This window comes from Lagenorhynchus albirostris, chromosome 20 (genome assembly GCF_949774975.1).
Source record: "Lagenorhynchus albirostris chromosome 20, mLagAlb1.1, whole genome shotgun sequence".
Lineage (NCBI taxonomy): Eukaryota > Metazoa > Chordata > Mammalia > Artiodactyla > Delphinidae > Lagenorhynchus > Lagenorhynchus albirostris.
Window position 1 is genome coordinate 9,205,798 of NC_083114.1, and position 18,391 is coordinate 9,224,188.

Below are 18,391 nucleotides of genomic sequence, written 5' to 3' on the forward strand. Positions count from 1 at the left end.
AAAAGGAGGAGCTTGTGGGGAAAGGGGCGGAACTTTGCAAGGGGACCGGGATCTTTGGAAATTGGCCGGAGGTGGGGGGGGGCGAGGTGTTAAAAGAGGCTACCAACTTGGAAAGTGGGCCAATCCGTGACGCAAATCCTCTAGTCCCGCCCCCCAGCCCCGCCTCCACTGCTCCGCTCCTCCGCTCCTAATTGGTTCTGGTTTCTCCGCCCGCCAGAAGTCTTCGCCACTCAACAGAGGTTTTACAAAGGCCCAAGTACCCGGGTGAGGACCTGGACGCTAAAATGAACACGGACCGGATTGGGCACATGTGGACTTTATTTGCATGGGAGATCGGGATTGGCTGGCCTCTTGGGTGGCCCAGGCGGTGTTCGTCCGGCGCGTGACCGTCCACTGCCATGGCTGGTCTGGGGGCTGCTTTCCGCCGCCTGGGCGCCTTGTCTGGAGCTGGGGCCTTAGGCTTGGCCTCCTACGGGGCGCACGGTCAGGAGGCTGGGGACAGAGCTGGGATTGTGTTGGGGGCGATCTTTAGGGTCTGGTGCAGAGGCGGAGTCTATGGGAAGTGTCGGCCCTCCCATAGACCAGACGACCCGCGGATCCCTAAACCTTTTAAAGTCCCTCAGCCCGGCCCAGTTGGTTCCCAGAACTGCCCAATGCGTGTTTCCACCAATTAGAAGCCTACTGGGGGCGCCCTTTCTCGCCTGCGTCCACCTGGGTCCCCTTGGGAGTGGGGGCGGTCGAGGTTGGCGCTAGGACTGGTAACCTTTGCTTCTCCTTTCCACAGGAGCCCAGTTTCCGGATGCCTACGGGAAGGAGGTGAAGTAACTGCCCTTGGGCTCCTCGGCTTCGGGGCCTATGAGGGCAAAAAGTCTGGGGTCCCTGAGGGAAGTAGGGGAGGGACGGGGCGCGGGCCTTTGTAGCGGCAAGGTATGCAACTCTTGAGGCTTGGGTGCCTGAGGGAGGGGCAAGCTGGGACTTGAGAGGTGGGGTTGGAGGACGAACTCTTGTCCGTTGTGTCCCCCCGGGATCCTTCGTTGCTTAGGAAGTCCCCCCATTTCTCCTTTTCTTACAGCTCTTTGACAAGACCAACAAACACCACTTCTTACACAGCCTGGCCCTGTTAGGGGTGCCCCTGTGCAGAAAGCCCCTCTGGGTAATTCCTCCCACCCCTAACCCTGACCAAGCCCCCCCCCACTCCCTCTAGCCTGCCCTGTTCTTACTGGCCTGCGTTCCGCCTTGTATCTCCTTCAGGCCGGGTTACTGCTAGCTTCTGGAACTACCTTATTCTGCACCACGTTTTACTACCAGGCTCTGAGTGGAGACCCCAGCGTCCAGACTTTGGCCCCTGTGGGAGGGAGCCTGCTACTCTTGGGCTGGCTTGCCTTGGCTCTTTGAGCTTCCTTGTGTTTAATTTCTGGGTACTTCCTTTTAGAAGTGGAGCAGGGAGGGGATTAAAAGAGAAAGGCAAATAAAGAACTTTGGAGTCTTTGTTCATCTTAACCTCTTAAAGGAGGAAGGGTAGGGATTGTCAACCTTTGAACTCCTTCCCTTTCCTAAGACCGAATCAGCGAGACTTGGGCCTGGGTGGAGAGTCAGGGTTCACTTCAAGTTAACTTGTTATGAGGTTCTTAAACTGGTGGACATTAGAGTCATAAAGAATGCTTGAAATAATGCAGATTCTTACCAAAGCCCTCTTCAGGGCCTGGCAATCTGTATTCTAATAAGCTCATCTTGTGGTTCTGATGCTCACTAGCATTAATACTAGATTTCTGTAGGGTAGTGGGTTTTCTTTACTTTTTAATTTTTTATTGGAGTATGGTTGCTTTACAATGTTGTGTTAGCCTCCACTGCACAACAAAATTAATCAGCTATACACATACAGATATCCCCTCCCGTTTGGACTTCCCTCCCATTTAGGTTACCATGGTGCATTAGGTAGGGTTCCCTGTGCTCTACAGTATGTTCCCATCAGTTGTCTATTTTATACATAGTATCAATAATGTATATGTGTCCATCCCAGTCTCCCAATTCCTCCCACCCCACCCCTTTCCCCCTTGGTATCCGGGTAGATGGTTTTTTGAGCAGCCCCTTACTCTAGAAGTCAGGGTTAAGGCAAGGCGGGATGAGGTGTCATTAGTTACAAAATACTTTCGGGTTCAAAGCAGGGACAGAACATCATGTATTGGGGGTCAGAAAATGTTTCACAGTGCTTGAGATGATTCTTAAAAGAGCTCTGTTGTGTGGCTGAAACAGTGAACAAAGAGACAGAGGTGGGAAGGGAGGGGTATGGGGCCACCTGAGTCCTCGGTGTGGGATGAGTTTCTGACTTAGGCAGGAGAGGAATGAGAAAAGGTGGCAAGGTGGGCTGGAGTAGCACCTACAGCAGAGAACTGGAGGGTATTTAGTGGGCAATTTTTATTAAACCAGTGCTCATCAAGTGTTGGTCACGTGTCAGACAGACACATGTTACAAGGAAATTGAACCATGCACGAGACAGACACCATGTTTCCCTCGTGGGGTTTCCCATCTGGTATAGGAAACAGACCTTAAACAACTAAACACAAATATATCACTGTGAGGTATGCTATGTGCTTGAAAGAAAAGAACAGGGGGGGCTGGAACAATGGGGCAGTGGAGGGTGTGCCCCTTTAGATGGGAAGGCCTCACAGAGGAGGTCCTGTTGAAGCTGGAACTAACCATGCGCAGAGTGGAGGGGAAGTGTGTTTTTGGCAGAAAGAATACCTGGCAAACAGGCCGAAATGGAGCAGTTTGAAATCCCTGAGGCAGGAGAGAACTGGGCGTGTTGGAGAAAGAGCAAAAGCAGCGTGGCTGACGTGTGGTGTGGTGAGGTGCTCAGAATTTATTTGCAGCGCAACGGTTAAGTCATTGAAAGGTTTAAAGTGAGAGTGCTAGGATCTGATTTATGTGTTTAAAATATCTGGAGAAGCAATCAGAGGACAGCAAGGATGGCAACAGGGAAACCAGCCAGGAGGCCACTAAACCAGCCAGGAGGCCACTAAAGAGGTCCAGGTGTGAGATGGTGACGGTGGCTTGGCCGAGGGTGGAAGAGGTGGTAAAAATGTTCAATTCAGAAGGGGTGAATGAGAGGGAGATTTCTGGTTTACGCACTGGGTTGGATGGAGGTGCTGTTACTTAGATGAGAAATACTGAAGGGTGGGGCAGATTAGAGGGAGGCAGATCAGGAGGTCAGTTTTGGACATGTTGCTTCTGAAATGCCTGGGAGACATCCAGGTGGAGGCACCAAGCAGGTAGTTGGGGAGCTCAGGGAGGTGTCTGAGCTCAGGAGAGAGATCTGGCCTCAAGTTTACTCTGCAACCCACTCTGGTCAGTCTTCTATCCCATCTCTTCCCCATAGATGCCCTTGGAAGGATCCCATGAATCACTATGACCTCTTGGTTGCCAGACCCAGTGGATGATTTTCAATCTCATCTTCCTCAGCCTCTGCAGCATTTGACACAGTTGGCCAAACTGTCCTCGAACACATCCTGTTCCTTCTCTGACACCACTCTCCTGGTCTTCCCTATTTCTGTGGCTCCTCTGCCGGCTTCTTGTCTATACCCAATTTAAATCAATGGTTTCCAATTTCTAATTTAAAAAAAGTAGAACTCATAGGTATACATATTTTAATTTCACCTTTTAAAATTTCTATTTTTGTGTATATTTTATAAACGTGCATATCTGTATAGTATACTGAGGGGTACATACTTAATTTTTCTGACGGTGTGCATTCAAAAAAGTGCAGACCGTTTAGCTGAGTGAGACGATTTCTAGGTAATTTCATTTGGCCCCATAGCTTTAATTACAATCTGCATATTTCTAAATCCAGAATTTATCTCCGACCCTAGTCCTGGCTAAGCTCCAGACCCTGTAGCAGCTGCAGTGTACAGTGTTCAGTGGAGACCTGCAGGAGTTAAGTGATGAGGGAGAGTGGCGTGTTCCAGACCAAGGCAAGAGCCTTGGAGGCAAGAGAGCCCTGTGCCTTCAAGACCAGAAAGAATTGCTGGTGGCTGGCTTGAAGATCATGAGAGGGTCAGTAGTGAAAGATGAGGACAGACGGGACCAAATGGTGGAATGCCTTGTGCTGAGAGGTTGGACCCGTCTGAGGGCAATGGGGAGCCACTGAAGCATTTATATCCAGGGAGGAGGCATACACTTGAGGTGTATTAGTAGAGGATCACAATATCTCTTCATTTTAAAGATGAGGGGAGGGATTTCCCTGGTGGTTCAGTGGCTAAGACTCCACGCTCCCAGTGCAGGGGGCCCGGGTTTGATCCCTGGTCAGGGAGCTAGACCCCATGTGCGCAACGGAGAGTTCACATGCCGCAACTAAAGAGCCCACAGGCCACAACGAAAAAAAGATCCCACATGCTGGGATGAAGGTCCTGCGTGCCGCAACCAAGACCCAGTGCAGCCAAATAATTAAAAAAAAATTAAAGAGGGGAATTCCCTGGCAGTCCAGTGGTTAGGGCTCTGCGAGTTCACTGCTGTGGGCCTGGGTTCAATCCCTGGTTGGGGAACTAAGATCCTACGAGCCGCACAGTGCGGCCAAAATAAAATAAAATAGAGTAAAATAAGGCCTCAGGGGGACCTCCAGAGTGGTCCAGAGTGCCAGTGGCAGAGCCGACACTGGATCCCCAGGCTCCTACTTCCCAGTGCAGTGCCCTTGTTGCATTTCCATCCACCCTTCATCTCAGGCAGCATCTGGAGCACAGGGAACCTCCAGCTGGAGGAAACCCTGACATTTGGCATGGCCACCGTCCATGTAATATATCCCTAATACCTTTGCTTTGATCCTCCCTGTGGGTCAGACTCTTGGAAAACCAAGATAAATAAGGACCACGTGGTAATTGGTCCCTATTATTGCTGCACATTGTTACCAGTCTTCTCAACAGTCTTGCAAGTCAGTGGAAAGTGAAGCTAAGAGAGGTGAAGCAACTTCTTCTGTATCATACAGCCAGGACCTGGGGAAGCTGTGATTCAAACTCTCTTCTGTCCAGTTTCCAAAGCTGAGCTTTTTCCTTCTTGTACATACCAAGAAACTCAGATTTCAGCAGTGGAGACAGACCCTTTAAAAAATAATTTGATACAATGTGTTCAGTGTTACAAGTAGATACTGAGGTGGGCTTGTTTGCCTTAGGAGACTGGTAAGACTGGCGCATTTGCTGGGTTTTCAGCATGCATAGTTCACCAGAAAAACGGACAAGATTATACTGGTAACAAGTCGAGGAGAACTGGAGTGCCTGGAGCTCAGGATGGAGTGGGCAGGCAGGAAATGACAAAGCAGTAAGAGTGAAGGGTCTCCTGGGCCAAGCCTGAGTCAACTTTGACTTCCGTTTTCCTCACATTCTATATCCAAGCCATCATCAAGTCCTGTTGGCTCAAATACATAACTGGAAACTGACCATTTCTCACCACCTCCATTGCTACCACTCTGGCAGCTGGTCCACGCCACCTGCAAATCTCATCTAGCTTTCTGAAAGAACTTCCCTCTGCCCTTGCCTACCTACAGCCTACTCCGGACAAAGCAGCCTGAGAAAGAGACAGAGAGAAATCCTTCTAACACTGTCACCCTCAGCCTTAGCTGCAATTTAAAATCTACCGGGGAATTCTCAAAAAGTTCCTATGTCTGCACCTCACCCCAGATATTCTAATGTAATTGCTATGAAGTGGGGCCCAGCTAGAGGTATTTTTACAGCACCCCAGATGATTCGAACTTGTAGCCAGGGTTGAGGAACACTGTCTCAGTATGTAAATCTCATATCTCTTCTCTGGCCAAACCCTCCAACACTTTCCATTTCACTCAGAGTAGAAGCCAATGGTCTACAGGGCTGTATGTGATCTGGCCTCCTGTGATCTCTCTTTCCTCCCCCTCGTTCATTCCATTCCAGCCACACTGGCCTTTTGGTTCACTGAACAAACAAGGCACACTTCTACCTCAGGGCCTCTGCCCTTGTTCCCTCTGTCTGAAAAACTCTTCACCCAGAAGTCTGCCTTAAGTCTGGCTTAATCCTTGACCTCCTTTAGGTCTTTGCTCAGCCATCACTTTCTAGTCTTCCCCCTATAAAATTGCAACTCTTGTCCACCATTCTCTGTCCTTCTTATCCTGCTCTATTTTTCTTTATAGCACTTGTCACCGTCTGACTTCTGATGTATTTTAAGTACCTTGTCTGTCTCTTCCCCACTAAAATGTAAACCCCAGGAGACTGGGAATTTTTTAAAACTGCTAAATATTTCTATTACCTGTCTGACATATAGTAGGGGCTCATTAAATCTCTGTTGAATAACTGAACTTCTGTATGTCTGTGTTTTGGTGGAGGCTGGCGCATGGTTTGGGCCAGGTAGAATCTGGGGCACTAAGGGATACCAGGGGAGAGGTCCAGCATTTGGGTTTGAAGATGATGACTGAAGCTGTAGGACCAGCCCAGAGGAACATGGACATAGGGACAAAGAAGCCGCCAAACCTGCTTCTCCCCATGTGCATCTTGATGGGTGAGACCTCCATCTGCCTGGTCACCAGACAGGCACCTGAGGTCATCCTGGACTCCTCACCTCCACATCTCACTTCCCAAACAAGTTCCATATTATTGTCTAAATATCTCCAAAGTCTGCCACTTCTGTCCACACTATCACAACCATCCTCTCCCCCAGACTACTGCCAACCCAGCCTGGGGGCCTCTGTTGGTCTCCACCATACAGGTTAAATGGTTTTCCTAAAACATGTGACCTTCTCCCTCTGACTGAAAATCTTTCAGTGGGCTCCCCACTGCCCTGGGGGCCAAAGCGCAGCTCCCACAAGGCCCTCTGTGCACGTGGGCCGGACTCTGAACTCATCTCTTGCCGCTCAGCCTATAGGCCCCCAAGGCGCAGGACTTCCTCACACCTGCGGGCCTGGGCTCAGGACTCAAACAAAGCGAAAGAAGCAATTCTTGTTGGGAGAAGGCTTTCCTGCGGACCGCGCTGTCTCCTCTGGCCCCCCTGAGCCTCACCTCACGCCCACTCGTTACTGACACTGTCTGGCAGTCTATCCCCCGTGTGGCTGGGGGCGCCTGAAGGAAGTACTATAATTGCAACGGGTCTGTGTGGGTCACTGCTACGTCAGGGAGAGGAGACGAGCAAGGTTGCCCCAGGGAGGCAGAAGGGGAGCCAGGAGTCAGTCCTAGAAGCCAATGGGTGAGTGTGCAGGGTGTTCCGCTGCGTCAGCGAGGCCCGAACCGCCCTCGGGAGGAGGAGCCTGGGCTCCCGAGCCGCGCAAGCGGCCCTCGTTCCCACCAAGGGGCACTGACCACTCTGCGCCCGCAGGCCTGGCGGGAGTCGCAGGGCTAGGGCTCACCCGGCTACCCTCGCAGGCGAGCTTCATCTCTGGGCTTCTGCATCCGAGCGGAAAGGTCGGGGACGCCCGCCAAGCCGTGAAGCGGGTGGCCTGAAGTCCCGGCGCCGCAGGAGAGCCGGCAGTCTTCCTGCGCAGGCGCTCTGCTCAGCTGGGAGGGGCGGGGCCTGGACGGGTCGGGGGGTGGAGTCAGCTCCTGGGCCCGCCTCCACCAGCTCCCGAGAGCTGCAGAGTGCTGGGCACCCGGGCTATTCTAGGGGCTTCAGGTGAGCAGGGGGAACGGGTCAGGAGACCTCCCTTGAGGTGGGGCCGTCGGTCTGACTGCGGGTCCATCTGTCCTGCCGTCTGCCAACAGCCGCCTCTGCGGAGAATGGGAGAACAAAGGGAGGGGGCGGTTCTGGGGCCCCTGAGGGAATCCAGGGTCCCAGGGCCCCCGCCTTGCCCGCTGACACTTTCGGTTTCTCCCCGAGTCAGAAGCGCTGCCCTGGAGACCCTGGGCCGGCGCTGGGCGCAGCTGCCGCTCTGCGTTTGCCTGTCCATCTTTGTGTCTGTCTTTGTGTCTGTCTGGCTGTCTCCGAGCTTGCCTCCACTTCTAGAACTAAGCCTCCGGGACAGCGACATCCCGCGAACCCTCGCCCTCCTCCCATGGCAGGTAAGTGGTCGCAAGGCCGAGGGTCTCCGCTATCCGCCCCCCCGCCACGGACTTGGGAACCCGGTGTCGGACGCATCCTCCGGGAATGTGCTCGGACTGGCTGTGTGGGGCCCCTCCCTTCCTCCCGAGAAGCCGCCGCCCTGCTCCCCCGCCCCATCTTTCTCATTCTCTTCCCACCACATTTTCCCCGCAGCCTCGCGGCCCATGGGCCAAGGGGTAAAGAGATGAGGTCGGGGGCCCCTTCTAACCTACTCCTGTTCCCCCACAGGCTACTTGCCCCCCACAGGCTACGCCCCTTCGCCCCCACCTCCCTACCCTGTGACCGCTGGGTACCCGGAGCCGACGCTGCATCCTGGGCCCGGGCCGGGGCAGGCACCAATGCCCGCCCACGTGCCTACCCCTGCGCCCGGCTTTGCTGTCTTCCCCTCGCCCGGCCCTGGGGCCCCGGGACCAGCTGCCCCCTTTTTGCCACTGCCAGGGGTGCCTTTTGGCCTCGAATTCCTGGCGCAGGTGAGTGAGAGGGAGGGAGGGAGGGAGGGAGGAGTGACAGGGAGGGGACCCAGGCGACTAGGCCGGCCAGCTGATGTCTGCGCGTTCCCCTACTCTCTTTCCAGATTGATCAGATCTTGATTCACCAGAAGGCTGAGCGGGTGGAAGGTGAGTGAAAGGAGGAGTATGTTGGGCCTCGTGACGGGGGCAAATAGTGGGCTCTTGGGCAGGCGCTGGTGTCCGAGCCTCAGTGTGTCACCCCTTGGCAGCGCTCCTGGGCTGGGAGACCTGTAACCGCTACGAACTGCGCTCGGGAGCCGGACAGCCCCTGGGTCAGGCGGCAGAGGAGAGCAACTGCTGTGCGCGGCTATGCTGTGGCGCCCGCCGGCCCCTGCGTGTGCGCCTGGTGGACCCCGGGGACAGAGAGGTGCTGCGCCTGCTCCGCCCCCTCCACTGTGGCTGCAGCTGCTGTCCCTGTGGCCTCCAGGAGGTGGGCGGGGAGGGATGGGACCAGGGAGAAACTTGGGTAGGGGGCAGGCCGATGACCAGGGCACGACCGGGATGAGGCATGAAATGAGGCGTGCCTCCTGTGGGAGCTGGGCTTAGGTGGGATGGGAGGTCTAGTGAGAGGGATGACAGGTGGTCTAGTGAAGGGGATGGGAGGTCTTGTGAGGGGAGACAGGTGATAAAGCTAGACCGGTGAGCGCTTGGGCCAGGGTGCCTGGCTAGGCAGTGATCCTGTCTGCTGCCCACTCCAGATGGAAGTACAGGCTCCACCAGGCACCACCATTGGCCACGTTCTACAGACCTGGCATCCCTTCCTCCCCAAGTTCTCCATCCAAGACGCTGACCGCCAGACCGTCCTGCGAGTGGTGGGGCCCTGCTGGACCTGTGGCTGTGGCACAGACACCAACTTTGAGGTATCAGGAATAAGGGGAGATTCCTGGGACCTTCAGAAACCGAGATGATCCGTGCGGCAGGATGGCCAACAGGACGGTCAAGAGCTCATCAGTCCAAATCCACTGTGGTGCCTACCACATTTCCAGTTTTCCTCTATTCAGAAATAGGATGGCCCACGGTCTTATAAAAATATGGCAAAGAGGGTTTCACCTTAAGGGCCAATGCTGATTGTGACCTGCAGCCCTGTGTTGAGGGAGAAAAAAAATCTAAGGTCAGGCTGGATTTAGGGTGAAGGATGCTTACTGAGTGTACCATGGGCTGGGCCCGCATGGCCGCTGTGTGTGAGTTCGTGAGCCCAAGCCCTGGAGCAAGCACTAATTTAACTTGTTAACATCCTGTGGCTTGCCCTGCCAACCGATAAGTCCAGACGTCCACCCACCCACCCCCAGCCTGGAATCCTTCTTACCATGCATTTCAATCACCAACCTGGAGCCTGGAGAACCCAAGTGATGACCATTTCAAAGTAAGGCCTGGGAAACACCTTACTTTCTAGAAGACAGAGGCACTTGAATATCTGTGTAGATAAGGGAGAAACAACAGGTGTATCCCAGTAGACTTTCCAAGGCTTCTGATGATGTGCCTTATCTTAGGTTACTTTTAAAAACTGAGTCACCTTGGTAGCTGGGGGAAGGTTCTGTGATGGGAACTGGTTGGGAAAGAGGTAACTGGGTGAACTCTGGTTGGGAATATGTAGATCGTGGGGTTCTCAATGGGCCAGTCTTCCTTTTACATAATTATGAATGGTCCACATTTGGGGCTGCACTGGGACCGCAGGGCTGGCTGGGAGAGGCCCTACCCACCCTGGGACTGGTCTGCAGGAAACGGCCCAGGGCTGTAGGACCATGCGGGAAGGAGATGGGAAGGACATCGCTCTAGTTCTAGCCACTGGAGAATGAGCATAGGAAAAAGTCCAGGGAGTCACGGTGAATTACCATCCACACTGGCAGGGCCTGTTGCTGCTGGGCCTAGGGAGGCCAGTGGAAATCCTGGTCCTCAGAGGCCACTTTCTGCTGTCCCCTCCCCCCACTAGATGGGCTCGGATCCACCCTGGATGAGGCTTGCATGCCATGCTAGAGAGTCCTCCCTACCTTGCAGATGCGAGGACGACAGGCACCCCTTTGGGCCTTCTAGCAGCCTGGTCGGCTGGTAGAGTGCAGCGAGGCATTCAGCAGCCTCCCTTGCCGGCTTGGCCAGGCTACTCTGTGCAGGGCACAAACTGCACGAACCGTGGGCGGCAGGGACTTTGGTAACCAAAACAAACCTAGTGCCTGGCCATCCCCTAAGGAGATTAGACTGTATTGTGCTTCTGTTTCTCCCAGCACTGATGTCTAGTAGTCATACGTGGCCTTTCAAGAACAACGGATCTGAGCCTGCAACCTGATTTTTGCTGTGTACTCACAGTGTGACCTCGGGTGCCTCAGTTTCCCCAGATGTCACATGGAAACCCAAGGCTTTGGGAGGACTCGCTAGGTGTAGAGCCTGCACATTTCGTATGTGGTGACTGTTTGAGTGAGACTGGATGCCGATGAGATCAGGCACATCCTCCCCATGCGGGTCCTCCCTCCCTCCCTCTTTCCTTCTCTCCTGCCAGGTGAAGACTCCAGATGAATCCCGCAGTGTGGGCCGCATCAGCAAGCAGTGGGGTGGGCTGCTCCGAGAAGCCCTCACCGATGCAGATGACTTCGGCCTGCAGTTCCCACTGGACCTGGATGTGAGGGTGAAGGCTGTGCTGCTGGGAGCCACGTTCCTCATTGTGAGTCGGGGCCCCCGCCCCTGCCCCCCGCTGCCCTTTTGCTCTCACTCTGAGGTTTTGAGCACTTCTTGGTCTCCTGCTAGGAGAGGGTTAGGGACAGAGTCTATGGGGGCTTGTGGTTCCAGACCTGGGTTGTGATTCCTGAGCCAGGCTGGCCCAGCCAGATCCCCTGCTGACCGTGCCCTTCCCTCAGGACTACATGTTCTTCGAGAAGCGAGGAGGCGCTGGGCCCTCTGCCATCACCAGTTAGAGGCCACCTCGGGGTGAGGAGACCATCATCTCAACCAGAATTCAAGATGGTCACCTGCCCCGGCCCCGCCTCAGAGGCAGCCCCTTTCCCTCCATGTGCACTGCAGGGGAGAGACAGGGCTGCCTGAGAGGCTGGAGGCTTGGTGCCCCATGCCTCCCCTACTCCCCTGGCCTGCTTCACCTGTAGCCCCTCCGGAAGGGTATGTACGAGAGCCCTTCCCCTGCTACTTCCCACCACTGCCTCCAGCAGACCCTCAGCACACGGGCGTATCGGCTTTCCAACCTTCCCTGCTGACTTTCTCCCAACCCCCTCCAGGGCCTCTGCTCCAGATGAGGCCTTAGAATGCAGGGTTTTATGACAGGGCTGGGGTGGGGAAGGTCAAGCAGCACCGAAGACGGCTGACCCGGTCACCCTCTCCCCGCATCAGCTTGGCCAATTAGTTCAGCCTCAGATGATGGCGCTCTGAGGGGGATCCCTACACCCCCCGCCCCGATAGCTATAGGGCCAGGGCCCCGATGCCGACTTCCTCTCCCTCAGCTGGTGCTTGCTGCAACTTCCTGTGCCTTACCACCCCTTCCTACCCCTTCCTTAGGAAGGAGGCTGCACCTTTGTATGTTATATTCGTATAAACTTTGTAACTTTTTGGACATTGGAAGATGTATGTAGTGGGAGAGGGCAGGAGAAAGAGTTGGGTGTGGGAAGAAACAAAAGGAAATATGACAGCTTGGATGGGCGGGGGCTGGCCCATCTCCTAATCCATGCTGCCAGGATCAAGTGTCCTCGAGTCCAAGAGAGCCACTTTCATCACCCATGACGGCCCCAGACCAAGCCAAGGCAGTTCGGTCCATATGCCCCGAGTCAGGATGGCTGCTCCCACAGAGCCCAGTGTGGTAGCTGATGGCAGTTCAGGATGCTTGTTCCCGCGGCCCAGAACGGCCTCTTGCTCATTTTCTGTAGCGATAGAAGCTTCCCATGGGTGTGACGTGTCGCAGCTCTGTTCCTCGAAGTCCTCCTTTGTTGGGAATGTGGTGGGCAGAGTGCACTAGATCCTCCTATGGCCAAGGGAGCTCATGCCCTCAGAGACCAACGGGCAGGGTGAGGAGACACTCACCAGTGCCCGATCCTGGGCTCCTCCGGTACCTGCCCATGGCAGGCTCTCCCCAGGTGGGAACACACCCTGTCAGGACCTTGTTCCGGTTCTGCTTGGTCCCACGTGACCAGGCCCTTGGTCCATCTGGTGTCTGTGCCCAAAGGAGCAGAGCTCAGGGCCGCGCCAGGACGTAGCGACTGGCAGCTGAGAGGTCCCACTGGTAACGCTCCAGGATGCGCCGGCAGTCCGCTCTGGACCAGCTGCTGAGATAGAAGAGCTGGTCCACCTGTGGGGACGAGAGGAAAGGCAGCTGGCGGCCAGAGGGCCAGGCTGGGAGGGGCAGGGACCCGAGAGAAGGGTGTGGCTGTACCTTGAGGTTCCGGATGGCAGAAGCCACGTCACCCCTGGTGGCTCTTAGAGCCTCCTGGCACTCCTGGTGGGTGACTCCATGCACGCTCAGCTCCACCTGCCGGGGACAAAGCCTCACTTAGGCCCTTCGCCAGCCCGTAGCCCCTTCTGGACACCAGGACTCTTCAGGGAGACCTCACCTCCATAATCCTCCTCTGCAACTCGGGGTCAGGCAAGGGTCCCCCAGAGGGGACGGTGGCTTTGCTGGCTCCAGGCACTCCCACAGGGTGACTGTGTAGGGGTTCTCTTTTGGGCCAGGGAGGCCGCTCCCTGGGAGGCTGGCTGGGCTGGGAAGAGGAGCTGGTGGCTACGGGGGAGCGGGGGGGCACAGTTCTGGCATGTCGAAGTTCGGGGGAGCTCGACCCACCTCCTGTGGGGCGGGGGCCCAGGGACAGAACCGACTCCAGACTCTTGGAAATGCCTACACATTTGAGAAAAAATAACTTGAGAGAAAGCCCAGCTGCCTTCTTCCCATTCTCTGGCTATCTGTACTGTCCTCGGGGTGGTCTTCGTGTCGGGGGGACAAGAAACTAGGTGTGCAGGATGGACGCCCAGGCCGAAGCAGCTGAGGGTCCAAAGAACTGCCAGGGCTGCAGTGGGGAGACGCTGTCTAAAGTACAGCCAGGATGTCAGCAGGCAGAATGGGGGCCAGGAAACCACAGGTGGGGAAATCATATCTGCACAGGCAGGGCTTCAGAGCAGGGGGCATCGCCAGAGGCTTGTCCTTGACGTCCTTGGAGACCCTGGAAGCCCTGTCCCCACCGCCATGCCCACCTTTCGTCCTCTGCAGGGCCACATCCCTTCTCTGGCCCCGAGCTGGAGGGGGATCCCGAAGCTTTACCTTCACTCTGTCCCTGTTGGAGAGTGTTCCAGTTCGTTCTCCACACCCCCCAGCCCTACCCCCTATAGCAGCGCCCTCTCCCAAAGATCTCTGGGGCTTCCAGGCAGGCCGAGACCCAGAGTGGAAGCTCCAGCGGGAAGGCAAGTCCAGCCTCCCCCCCAGCTTTACCCCATCCGCCTCCCCAGGCTCCCCTTCCAGAGGAGTTGCTAGACTTGGTTGGTTCCCCCAGTCCAGCTCTGCCCCCAGCTGTATCAGGTCCTCACCCATCTGTGTTTCCCTGGTGTCGCTCTCCCCGGGCAGGGGAGCCTCTGAGGACTGGACGGGTGGCTGGTGAGTCTACCAGCGTCACTGCCGAGGCTGGGAAGTTGCCCGCTTTGAATGTGCGACCATTCTGGCCCTTCCAGGTTGTGGAGTCGGGGCTGTGGGAAGAGGCGCTGGTGAAGGGGATGGGAGCCAGGGGAGAGTGAGGGCTGGGCTCCAGCCCACATTCAGCTCCCAAGCTGTGCGCCATGGAGCTGATCTGCCTGGAGGAAGGGAAGCTTTTTTTCTCTCTAAAACAAAAGGGCTCTATGGGCCAGCGGTGGCTCCAGCCCGGAGGCCAGGACCGTGGTGGAGCTCTCGGGGCCCAGTGGGGAAAGGAGGAGATGAGGCAGAGCACTGGGGTTCAAGCAGCTGGGGAGAAGCTGAGCTGGGACCAGGGCCAGGAGGGTGGGGAGGGAGTCCTCCCCCTGGGGATGGGTGGGAGGCACGAGGCCCTCACCTGCCCTCGATGATAGTGATGGGGTCACCAGGCTCCATCCTCAGGGCACCGGGCTCTGTGACGTCCCTCATACAACGTCCCTCAGGAGGCCAGGCCTATAGAGACAGGAGGAGAGGGTGGCTGGGCTTGTGGCCTGAGTCAGAAGGGTAATATGGGAGCAGAGTGGAGACTGTTCGTGTACCCATCAAGCAAACCCATACCAGGTATGTCCTCTGTCCTGGCCCCAGGGTGGGACTGTCCCTGTCCCTCAGTTGTAATCCAGTGGAGTAGGCAGACCTGGATCCCATGCCAAGCTGGACACAGCCCAGGGGTCAAGGAGCAACAAAGGGGGACCCTGCCTCTACCTAGGGGACCAAGGGGAGAGTCACCCTGCACACTGCTTTTACTCCACACCCAGGCCCAGCATATCTGCCTCCCAAGCACCTCTGGGAATTTTCCACTTCGCCATAGCACCACTGCCTCGACCCTCGTCCAGACCTCTTCATCTTACTTCTGCTTCACAGCCACTGTGGCCCACTGGTTTTTCTACCTTCAGTACCGTCCTAATCCATTCTTGCACCAAACCAGAGTGACATAACCTGGAAATGTGGCTTATAACTCCCCTGCTCACAGCCCTTTCCATGGCCCCCAGGTGCCCTCAGAGTTAAGGACTAAACTCCTTTAATAGTAGAGTATATAGTGATTTAGGGCACAGCGCTGAAGTCATATTGACTGATTCAGATCTCCAGTCCTCCACTTCCTGTGTGACTTTTGGCAAATCGCTTAAACTGTCACTGCCTTAACTGCCCCCTCTCTAAAATCGAGCTGGGTTGTTGTGAGGATTGAATGAGTGAACATGTATAAGGATACACGTAAGGCACTTAGTACAGTATCTTACACAGATCGAGTGCTCTAGGTGTTAGCGCTGGTTATTTACTGTGTCTCACGAGTCCCTCCTTGGTGCACCCCTAAGATGCCTCTGCCACCTTAATCACCGTACTTCCCCCTCCCACGCTGAACCTTTCCTCTGCCTGTCAAACACCCACTACATCCTACTGCTCTGGGCTCTGGGCTTCCCTCTCTCTGCTCCAGCCCCCGGCCCTTCAGCCTGCACCCACTAGACCCCAGCTGTCTCCCTGCGGCTCTGAGAACCCTGAAGGCGGGGACTGGATCTGCTACATTCAGAGCCAAGTCCCAGACCCCAACCCGGGAACCAGTATACATTAGTCTTGTGCATGGAACCCTAGGAGAGGGAACGGAGGGAAAAGAGACTGAGTGTTTCTGGGGAGGCAGGAGTTCCCACCTCTTGGAGCAGCCCTTCTAGGTAGGAAAAGGTGGGCCGGTCAGCAGGGTGGGGGGCCCAGCAGCGCAAGGCGAGGGCGTAGAGGGCCCTGGAGCAGAGCGGAGGCCTACGCAGGCGGGCTCGGTCCTTCTCCAGCCGCTGCAGGATGAGGTACGGCGGGACCCCGGCCCAGGGCTCCTCGCCCCCGGAGAACATCTCCCACAGCGTCACCCCAAACATCCACACGTCCGAGGCAGAAGAGAAGGCCCCGTGGCGCAGGCTCTCCGGCGCACACCTGCGGAAGCGGAGCTGAAGGGGGCTGGATGTGTGCCGGGTGTGTGCCCCGGAGCGCCCACCTGCCACTGGGCACGCCCCTTTAGTGCGCCCGCCGTGGTGCTCAGAAGTCCTCCTTTCCTGGCCCTTCCAGACCCGACGACGACTCCTCCAGTCCACGCCTCCCTCAGAGGACCAGCCCCTCCGCACCCCCTCAGCTCCTGCCCTTCAGATCCCTCCCCTCCGCCCGACCCCTCACCAGGCGTAGGGGATGCGGCGGGGTCCGCCCATGACGTAGTGGCCCTGAGCGCCGCCCAGCGGCCGCACCAGCCCGAAGTCAGCCACCTTGATTGTGCGCGGTGAAGCCAGCAGCAAGTTGCGCGTAGCAAGGTCTCGGTGCACCAGCCCGCGGGCCCCCAGGTACTCCATGGCCCCCGCCACCTGCTGCAGGAAGAGGCAGAGCAAGGCCACGGGCAGCGGGGGCGTGGGGGCCGGGGCGGTCAGGCGTGCGTGCAGAGAGCCCAGGGGCGCCAGCTCCATCACCTGTGGGAGCACAGCCGTGCGAGCGGTGGTCCGGCCACACGAGACCCTGGCGCTCACCCTCCTGTCGCACATCGGCCCCCGGGACTGTCCCGGGAGCTGGCGTCTGGGTCTGCTCACCATCTGCAGAGGCTGGCCCAGTACGAGGCCGTGCAGACACAGCAAGTGTGGGTGTTCCAAGTTCATCATGATGGATACCTCTCGCAGGAAGTCCCCTAGCTCAGTGCCCTCGGGGCCTTCGGGACCCACCCGGAGGGACTTGACAGCCACTGGGACCTGGGGGTGGGGGGAAGCACCATCAGGCAACGTAGGGAACAGTTAAGCCAAGGCCAGAGCAGAGAGGCACACAGAACAGAGGGAGAAGCTGACCCAGGTACCCAGAATGAAGTGGGCTCCCTGGAGACTCACAGCCTTGCCACTGGGCAGTGTCCACAGCCCTCGGTGCACCACACCAAAGCAGCCGGAGCCCAGAAGCTCCCCTCTGCACACAGCCCGGTCTGGGATGAGACACTTGAGTCCCCCATCTGGCTCAGGGAGGGATGGAAGGCTGTCTGAGGGTGGGGTGGTCTCCTTCTGCCCTGGGGCAAAGCCCCCAAGGATCTGAAACAGTGGTGGAAATCACGTGTGTGGAACCCTGCATACATCCTTCTCTGCCACTAAGCCCAGCCCCTGCCGGGGCCTGAGCTGGCCCTTTAAGCCTCTCACCGCCGCCCCAAAACACACACCTTGTAGACCCAGTTCTTAGACTTGAGCCCCGAACGGTGCCTCTTCAGAGCTTCAGCCAGTCTACGCTGGGCTGGGGGAGGCCAGAATCAGAGGGATGGGGTAATGGGGGAGGCGGGGAGCAGGATGCAAGGGATTTACAGGCAAGAAGGGGGCTGGTGGGTGTGTGTGGGGGTGGAGAGTAGCAACTAACAGGCTGTGGAAGGAGACAGCGGGGCCTTGGGGCAGGGGACCCTCACCAGGCCGGCCCATGCCAACGCCGTCCAGATCCTCAGGTCTTACAAAGTCGAAGTGCTCTGGCCGAGTAACATTAAGCTCCTCAAGGATGGGTCGGTAAAACTGGGCCAGCTGGATGTCCTGGAGCAGCCGGAGCAGCCACAGGGAGCCCGCCTCGTGGAGCATGTCTGGAGGAGGAACCCCTGTGGTGCCCTGTCCCCCAGACACATGGCCCAGGGTGGGCATCTGAGACACTCAGGAACCAGAGACATGGTTGCCTGCTCCACCCTCAACCCCTCAGAAATACTCAGGTACAGAGGGAGGGACACCAGAACCAACCAGGATTCCTGCCCCTCACACACACAAACCCCAGGAAGAATGTTCTCCTCACACCTAAGATTTCAGCGCTGCACAGACTCCAGGTGTGCGGCCCTGCTCACTTTGAGCTATTATGACACACTGCCCGTACCCCTAGGCCACCCAGATTCACCACCTTTTAGGCCTGAGGTGCACCCTTGTACACACCCACTCAGGTACACCTGAGACATCCTGACCCGCCACATACACTCCAGAGATGCCCAGATACACTAACCACACCATACCTGAGATACGCAGGTACAACACACACACACACACACACACTCACACACTCCTATAGATATGATGCAAAAGACACCTGAGACACCCAGATACATGTCCTCTCAAAGCTGAGGCATTCCAGTATACGCTGCCGTAGAACACCAGGTTTCCTGCCAGGTACCCCTCACACACACCTACTTGAGACATGTTGAGTTCACTGCCTCCAAGATACACCGCCTCATGTCTGA

At 56.6% G+C, this 18,391-nt stretch overlaps 3 protein-coding genes across 14 annotated transcripts; 2 read left to right on the plus strand and 1 right to left on the minus strand.

Annotated features, from left to right (window-relative positions):
• Positions 1-327: 327 nt before the first annotated feature.
• Positions 328-1,476, plus strand: TMEM256 (transmembrane protein 256). The gene is made up of 4 exons (XM_060135872.1): positions 328-483; positions 785-816; positions 1,073-1,153; positions 1,252-1,476. The coding sequence occupies exons 1-4, from the start codon at positions 399-401 to the stop codon at positions 1,393-1,395; spliced, it is 342 nt and encodes a 113-aa protein (XP_059991855.1). The 5' UTR covers positions 328-398; the 3' UTR covers positions 1,396-1,476.
• Positions 1,477-7,235: 5,759 nt separating this feature from the next.
• PLSCR3 (phospholipid scramblase 3) lies at positions 7,236-11,593 on the plus strand. Of its 5 annotated transcripts, XM_060135864.1 has the most exons (8): positions 7,241-7,614; positions 7,823-8,000; positions 8,269-8,510; positions 8,615-8,657; positions 8,759-8,979; positions 9,248-9,409; positions 11,041-11,202; positions 11,396-11,593. In XM_060135864.1, the coding sequence occupies exons 2-8, from the start codon at positions 7,994-7,996 to the stop codon at positions 11,450-11,452; spliced, it is 894 nt and encodes a 297-aa protein (XP_059991847.1). In that variant the 5' UTR covers positions 7,241-7,614; positions 7,823-7,993; the 3' UTR covers positions 11,453-11,593. The 5 variants fall into 5 exon arrangements, with proteins under 5 accessions (XP_059991849.1, XP_059991850.1, XP_059991847.1 ...); XM_060135866.1 differs by having other exon boundaries at positions 7,236-8,000; positions 9,320-9,409; XM_060135867.1 differs by having other exon boundaries at positions 7,236-8,000; positions 8,759-8,916; positions 9,320-9,409.
• A 109-nt stretch (positions 11,594-11,702) lies between these two features.
• TNK1 (tyrosine kinase non receptor 1) lies at positions 11,703-17,849 on the minus strand. Of its 8 annotated transcripts, XM_060135856.1 has the most exons (12): positions 17,588-17,842; positions 17,351-17,421; positions 17,034-17,225; positions 16,746-16,901; positions 16,345-16,628; positions 15,834-16,107; positions 14,552-14,646; positions 14,055-14,210; positions 13,725-13,804; positions 13,091-13,371; positions 12,913-13,008; positions 11,703-12,828 (listed from the first exon to the last, which is right to left on the minus strand). In XM_060135856.1, exons 1-12 carry the CDS (start codon positions 17,808-17,810, stop codon positions 12,715-12,717), a joined length of 2,022 nt encoding a protein of 673 aa, XP_059991839.1. In that variant the 5' UTR covers positions 17,811-17,842; the 3' UTR covers positions 11,703-12,714. The 8 variants fall into 8 exon arrangements, 6 of the variants coding, with proteins under 6 accessions (XP_059991839.1, XP_059991837.1, XP_059991836.1 ...); XM_060135854.1 differs by having other exon boundaries at positions 16,345-16,901; positions 17,588-17,843; XR_009537793.1 differs by having other exon boundaries at positions 12,787-12,828; positions 13,091-13,232; positions 16,345-16,901; positions 17,588-17,845.
• Positions 17,850-18,391: the final 542 nt, after the last annotated feature.

Bases quoted from the DNA above. Each gene is read 5' to 3' on its own strand.
- TMEM256 (XM_060135872.1), top strand. From the start codon at position 399: ATGGCTGGTCTGGGGGCTGCTTTCCGCCGCCTGGGCGCCTTGTCTGGA. The intron at 484-784 runs GTCAGGAGGCTG...TCCTTTCCACAG, and splicing joins GGCCTCCTACGGGGCGCACG to GAGCCCAGTTTCCGGATGCC. The intron at 1,154-1,251 runs GTAATTCCTCCC...TATCTCCTTCAG, and splicing joins TGTGCAGAAAGCCCCTCTGG to GCCGGGTTACTGCTAGCTTC.
- PLSCR3 (XM_060135864.1), top strand. The intron at 8,511-8,614 runs GTGAGTGAGAGG...CTCTCTTTCCAG, and splicing joins GCCTCGAATTCCTGGCGCAG to ATTGATCAGATCTTGATTCA. The intron at 9,410-11,040 runs GTATCAGGAATA...CTCTCCTGCCAG, and splicing joins GCACAGACACCAACTTTGAG to GTGAAGACTCCAGATGAATC.
- TNK1 (XM_060135853.1), bottom strand. From the start codon at position 17,810: ATGCCCACCCTGGGCCATGTGTCTGGGGGACAGGGCACCACAGGGGTT. The intron at 17,226-17,350 runs GTGTGTGTTTTG...CCACTGTTTCAG, and splicing joins CTAAGAACTGGGTCTACAAG to ATCCTTGGGGGCTTTGCCCC. The intron at 14,647-15,833 runs GTGGGAACTCCT...CTGTCTCTATAG, and splicing joins TAGAAGGGCTGCTCCAAGAG to GCCTGGCCTCCTGAGGGACG.